General features: G+C 33.1%; 1 protein-coding gene across 1 annotated transcript; it reads right to left on the bottom strand.

Moving 5' to 3' along the window:
- Positions 1–4,604: 4,604 nt before the first annotated feature.
- LOC130613042 (keratin, type II cytoskeletal 2 epidermal-like) lies at positions 4,605–5,955 on the bottom strand. The gene is made up of 4 exons (XM_057434361.1): positions 5,760–5,955; positions 5,316–5,408; positions 5,190–5,251; positions 4,605–4,991 (listed from the first exon to the last, which is right to left on the bottom strand). Exons 1-4 carry the CDS (start codon positions 5,953–5,955, stop codon positions 4,605–4,607), a joined length of 738 nt encoding a protein of 245 aa, XP_057290344.1.
- Between the last annotated feature and the right edge of the window lie 1,430 nt (positions 5,956–7,385).

Below are 7,385 nucleotides of genomic sequence, written 5' to 3'. Positions count from 1 at the left end.
TTTGATGTCTATCGGCCACTATCACGCGAATTCGAATCACGATAGGACGCCGCAACAGCAAATCCGGCGTCTCAACATGTTTACATGCTTCAAATGCCTGAACCCTTGACACTGTTGGAAGGATAATCATGAACTCAACGGTTCCTGAAGAAAAGACAAAGATAAACAATCTTGTGTATCATAAACTTTTCTAATTTTTCATAAGAAATATACCAGTTAAACAAGGCACATAACTTTCTGGAATTGTGGACAAACAGGTTTGTAAACAAAAGGTTTCGAAGGTCAAAGATTTTCAAAACAATGAGAAAATTAGTAAAATAATTTATTTAAAAGTCTATACGACTAGAACAGAGCCCCCCATGTCACTAAAGCGAATTATGGAATAAGAGAAACTATAAAAATCAAAAGGACCTAAAGTTCCTTTTTCTGCCAAATACTCCTCAACGATCAAGGAATTTTATCAAATTCGAATAACTAGATTTTTAGTTCACATAGAAACGTAATAATGATGCCAAAAACACGATTTAAGATTGTGGAAATGCTTACCAAGAATAACCATCTATGAATATGCTTGACAGGGTTGCACTCAGATTTGCTGGTCAACAGAATTATTCACGATGGTGCACTGGGCAAAGGATCATATAAATTGTGTTAGCTCCAAACCGACGATAAAGAAATTGCAGTATTGTTCATCAGCTAGTTGCATGCATATAAAAAAACGTCATGTTATAAATACATATACAGTTTGCTTAGAATTCATGTAAAGTACTTACTTTTTATACCGTTTGTTGTCATACGTATGTCTTACTTCGAAATAGGATAATCATCAATATATAAATAGAAAATAGAGAATTTATATGATATAAAGTCATAGGATACATGCAAAGCGATATTTTAGTAATACACTCGTTTTAAAAACACGAAACAATCAACAGAACTAGTTAGTATAAACTGAGGCAAACAGCCATACTAAAATTCTCGCTTTAAAACTGAGTTTATTGGGTCAATACAGCTCACTTGCAGATCGACTTTCATAAATTTGGTAGCATTGTGATAATAGTTTCTTCGCGAAAACTTATAGCTTAAAACCTGATCTTTCTTAGGCAAAAAAAACATACATTTTGCGAGCCAATCAAAAAACTGAATTTCTTTCACACGTCATTAGGACAAAAAAAAATTTCTTTTCAGTAAGAGGCGTAAGACGAACATAATAATTCTGATTTAGAGTACAAATCTTAGTACTCATACTAAAACTTTATATTTATCCAATCCACAATAAAAAAATATTCATAATGAGATATCTTTTAATTACATTATATGATTTTAAGGTAACAAAGGTAAAATTGCTTTTAAGGATAACTAACGATTAGCAAAAATCTGACGTTAAATTGTTCATTGTGGTGCGAATAAGAACTGTAAGATTTTCTTTTTCAACATTATAAAAGTGAAAGAAGAACCAGAGTCATCGTTAACTTGAATGTGAATAAGAATATCCCAATTAGAAACTTCTAAAGTTAAACTGACAAAATATGTGCCTTGCGTTAAAGTATTATTAATATAAGAAAATTGAAAGATGTCTGTCATTGCAGTTTCATCAATGTTATTTGTTTAAAATTCCTTTTTTGTTTCCTTTTTTGTGGCAAATCAGCAATGAGTAGAATGTATAAAACAGAAGAACATGTAATGTTTGTTCAATATTGTATCAAAACAAGGTTCGATGACATAAATTTGCATATCTTTATGTTAAAAAATGTGTATTTTTGCTGCATTTAAAAAAAATATTTATTCAGAAGTTCTCTCCTTACTCACAGGGATGCTAACAGCCAGTTGTCCATAGATGAAATAGGGAAAAGATATTTCATACCATAGTTAAATATCCTCGTGTGATACACCTTCTTGGATTAGTGTTGTACGATGTTCTGGAGCTTTCCTCCAACTAAAACTTTCAACAACAAGCAACCTGCTACAATAATCTGCTGCATTAATTTGTAATCTGTGCCACAAAAAAAGTTTTACAGTCGGATATGAAAGATATTATACTTATTTTTAATATATTACACATCTTTATGAAGGAATTCTTCGGCTTGATCATGTTCAAAATGTTTCTTGTTTTGTTTTTTTTTCAGATAGAAGTGTTCTTATTTTTCAATGGAAAACCCAAAAAAATATTGCTAGAAAAAGTAACAAAATATTATTGCATTTTCGATTAAAACGTCAAATATAACCTAATTGACCTTGTTCTTTCTCTAAGTAGACATGGAATAATTTACGGGTTTTTGTATTGATGAGGGTTTTAGTTTAAAACTTAATCTCCGCTAGGCGAAAAAAAATCGCGACAATTCTTCCAGCCAATGACTTTAGATGCTATAATAATTTTCTCAATTAATGCTTGGCAGTTACAGCGCAGTAGAAAAAAAGATATGCGATATTTTCCTGAAATTTTTCTTTAGTATCAATTACCACTTGGAAATGTAGCACTAGAGGGGTATTTTGTTGCTTATTAGAAAATAAAAATTCAAGCTGTCACTTACTATAAACAACTATACATTAAGTATTATAGGGATATTATAAATGAAAGTAAATTATTGTTAGCTTTTAAATTTACTGTTTCTTTACCAGGCGGACTTGCAAAAGCTTTAATATAACTAACGTTTCATTTAAGTTAATTCAGACCGAAAACGAAAATTCGAAGAAGATAACATTAACGGAAGAAGATTTTAATTCCAAGTTGACATATAAGAATCACCTTGTTTGGTCAATATTACAGGTAATTTCTTTTTTTTTAAAGCTGAGCAAGATTAATTTTTGATTGCTATCTTCCTTCTCTTTAAGTAATATAACCAACATGAAGAAGAAGAAGAAGATTATCAACAACAACAGTAACAGCACAAACTTTGTGTCAAATGAGTAGCGTTAACGACGTCATAGAAATCAAAGCTGTACAGAAATATCGCAGCAGCAAACTCGTACAGAATTTCGGCTGCAATGTATTTTTGCATTTCTCCTTTCGCGCCACTTAGCATGTTATAAATTTTGCACAGCAATGATAGGTCATTACATATTTAGGCGGTCGCAAATACTCTGAACGTGATCAAGAAGAAGAACATCAACAAACATCCTGATTATTAAAAAGAGGGTTGCCTCATGTAAAAGTTCAAATACTTATTTTATTTTGTGTTTGAAAATTCTTTTAAGAAGACGACTTAATCAAAATAATTTACATCCCTTTAATATGTAGAAAAGCAAAAGGCAGCAAAAACATCGACATCAACGCTTGGAGCTGCTGCAAAATAATCAAACAGCAAATAATAAAAAAAAATATTAACTTAAAGTCTATAAGGGTTGAAGTGTTACATTATATTAACCACAGTTAAAGAGATTTGTTATGACGTTATAAACCCGCCTGTTCTGAAACGGGTGATTGACCAATCTTAAGGAAATTGGCCTCGTTTTGATCCCAAGTGTTCCCTAACACGCCAGTTAACAAATAAAACGAAGAACATCCTCTTTATAAGAATTAAACTCAGACTTAGCAAATTACCATAAAACAAGGTTCCGTGTAAAAATCTGCTTAGGCAAAGAAATCAGTAAAAAAGATCCGTCTTTTAAATTTGCACAATTTCCCTTTAGAAATTTGTTAACATGTTATATGTCAAGTGAAGAGATTAAAACCCTGATCACAATTTTGTTGTTGTAAACGCATGGTCCTATACACATAGGATCGTGTGTTTTCAAAAAACAGTAAAGAGATATTGAAATTTATAAATTTTGTTGAAGTTAGCAAAGACAAGCAAGATCACATTTGTTATTCAGAAATACATATACCTCTTGCCGTGAAAAGTTAGTCAGTTTTAGGTACTGTCAAATAATGACCCATCCGAAACAAAAGTCTTTTTTGTTTATACTGTTGTTTACCATTAACATGTTAAATATTGGGACTGTGATACCATGTATTGTACAAAATTAAGCAGTTCAAAATTTTGTGTAATATGTAAAATTTAGTATGAAAAAGGGCTATCGTAAAATTAGCATCAAAAAAGATTATTCAGTTTGTTAGGCAGCTTCTTAATAAAGAGTTGAGCATATATTGCAACAGGTAAATCTGTGTTTAATTCTCAGTGTTGGACATAATTCATAAAATTTTCAAATTTGCTTGGTTTAATTCATTCCTCGCAAATGGTGATTTTTAACTTTGTATTTTGTTAAAAAATCAAAAACAATTGGAGTTTGATTTGGTCTAAGATCTCTTGGCAGGTTTCACGTCTCAAAACTTATTTCGTAACCAATCAATGTGTTATTAACTTTTGTTAGAAGATAGTGATTCTCAAAAGATTGGGAGAGCTTTTCACACCACTTACATGGTTATGTATCACAGGGGTTCTGAACAGCTTTACACAAAATTTCTAGAAAATATAATAATGAGAAACATTTAGTTCAGATAAAACAATAAAACCTATTCCATTTATACAAAGAACCATTACAAAAGAAACTTTCATTTACTCTATTATTTCGTAAGAATCTTGATGCAGTCAATAAGGAAAGAAAGAATGTAATGTATTATATACATTATTTCTTTCTTGTAGACCAAATGATGGCCAGCCAGTTTATGTGAGAGAGCGACGGAGGAGGAGAGTAAACCAAGATCCACCACCACCACTACCGCAGGCACCAGCTGCACCAGCACCAGCACCATCACCACCCCCATCACCACCGCCACATCTAGAAGCGCCACCACAGGAGCAAGCACCAGCACCAGAGCCAGCACCACCACCACCACCGGAGCCAACACCACCACGGGAGCCAGCACCACCACGGGAGCCATCACCACCACCGGCACCAGCACCACCGATTGAGCAAGCACCACCACCACCACCACCTTTAACTAGACCACCGCTACCGCCACCACCACCATTAGCTGCACCACCAGCAGCTCCTAATGCACCCGCAGCAGCTGAGCAGTTCCATGTTATTCCGTATGTATAACGTTTTTTCTGCGAATTTATTAAAATTATAATTTTCTTTTCGCGCTTATACGTGATCGGTATCGCTAATTTGTCCCAACCTACTACACTTTTTCATGAAAACGCATTCGTGCGAGTTTTTAATCTATAATATAGCCTCAAATTGCTCTCACAGAGCTTCTGTTTTACGATTGACAATTTTTTCCCCTTTCACTAAGCTGGATCCACCGGAAGACTTTCAGCCTTGGCTTGAAGTAAGTTTAACGTATTCTTTATGTCAATGTATCTGACTAAACGTTTATAAATAAAATGAATGATGTATTTAAAACTTATCCTTTATTATTTAGCGCACACCGTTATGGTTTAGGAGGTACCTGGATGCAAGGGAGGATCGGATTCGTGCATTGGAGACTCGTGTTGAGGTACATTTAATTTTAACAACTATTCCTGAAAGAAAGCATCCATGACTCTCAGATTTCTTATAAACATAGAAATAAGGTTGAAACGGTTTTAGGTCAATTATAATTAATCAAAGCACTTAATCAGCGGGATCAAATAACAATTAATATCTTAGCGACAAAATACGTAATAGCGTAATTTACGTGTTTAAGGATGTTTTGTTACTTCATGTGAGGATTAGTACAAAGTAGAAAAATCGCTTTCTTCATTCACTTTTCAACTTTGGATAGAACCTTTAACCCCAATTTTTGCTAGATAAAATAGGCTGTGCTAGAAAATAACTCGACTAATAGTTTATTTTTTCGAGCACCTTAGTTTAGCATTTTTTAACGGCATTACGGACGAAAATCAATTTCGATCTCTTAGCAAATCGGTACGCGCTTCTCAATATTGCGAAATATTTATTGGGGATTTTTGTCGCTTTGACGAGTGATCGCGCAGAATACGTGTTGCTTTGTGATTGTGATTGTGATTTGTGATTGAAGTGGGCTTTCGCATTTACAGACGAAAATAAGACAAAAAAACATTGCGTCATGATTCACCAAAAATGAAAGATATTGATGTTAAAGTAGTGTTGTTGACGTCGTGCTGTTACGTCAAAAAAATTAACATTTGAGTCATATCTTTTTCGACGACATCAAAGAAAATGGAGATATCCACTTTGCTTGTTGCAGACAGACAGACACACTCTAATAAATATTTACATCTGATTAAGATTACGTGTCAAAAAAAGGCTAGCAACAGCAAGCACAAATGACTTTAAATAAGTTCTTTATGCATTGTATTTTCCCTAAAGGTTTTTACAAAAGCTTATACAAAAAAGGCTTAGTTTTGCAATTTAGAAAAATTGTTTATTCAGTTGCATACCATCCTTTCCCCTATAAATATACACAATCAAAATATAAAAATTAACCGGATCCGTACTGTCCTATGCCAACAATTTTCAAATCTAAATATCACAAAACAATGAGCAAGGAGAAAATGCGGAATCACCAAAATCATTATTTTAGAAACATTGTATACGGTCCGTCGTCATAAAAGTTTACAGAAATGTAAAATAGACCTGTTTTTGAGGAGCACATCCAAATCAACAAAAATCATTTCATTTAGCGTGTTTTATATTACCACTACCCATAAATCTTCAAAAGTTTACACAAAATTTCAATGGATACCTTTTTTAGACTTGCAGTATATATGATCACGTTGTAAATCATGCCACTTGTTGAAATACATTTACTGTACAGTTAAATATACTTAAGCTGGAAAAATTGGCTAGCTATGGATTCTTAGTAAAACACATTAGAGAATAACATCACAGTAAGTTCAACAAACCAATGTTCCGTTTGGCCAGCAAATGTTTGTTAGCCAGCTATCAGCTTTATGTAGCGTTTTGAATTTTGGTACAAATACATTCGTTACGCAGCAGGAAAGACAATTATGCAAACAAAAATGCAAAATATGCTAGCCAGCTTTTTTATAAAAAGCGCGGTAAAATACAACAGTTAAGAATTTGAGGCTTTTAAGTGACTTCTTTCTGCGAAATCCGAGTCAGCCTGACAACTTTAAGTGTGCTACATAAGAAAGTAACACGGAGTAGCTGTAAAGATATAAAAACCAAACGTCTTAAAATATCAAAGTTCTTACTATTTGTGAATTTAAATCTCCTTTAAACTCTTATTTTCTACTTCTAACTTCACTTTACCGCTTCTAGCTCCATCTTCACTTCTACAGTAAATGATCGTAGCTTCCAAATTCATTTTTCTACTTTTAACTCTTTACTTAAATTTTCTTTTTTCGATTTCAAAAAAAACTTTTACGTTTTGCACTTTTTTTAAGATCGTTCTTTTGTTGTGTTTTTTGTATCGGGGGTAACCATTTTCCGAAAGTTAGCCGTTAAGTTTATTTCAGCAAATCAAATTAAGTCGTTTACATCACGTGACGTACACAATATAAATCCGCTGACAC

The sequence above is a fragment of the Hydractinia symbiolongicarpus genome, chromosome 10, assembly GCF_029227915.1.
Source record: "Hydractinia symbiolongicarpus strain clone_291-10 chromosome 10, HSymV2.1, whole genome shotgun sequence".
NCBI classification, from domain to species: Eukaryota; Metazoa; Cnidaria; class Hydrozoa; order Anthoathecata; family Hydractiniidae; genus Hydractinia; species Hydractinia symbiolongicarpus.
Note: the sequence above shows the minus strand (reverse complement) of the source record. Positions and strands in the feature narration are given on the sequence as shown.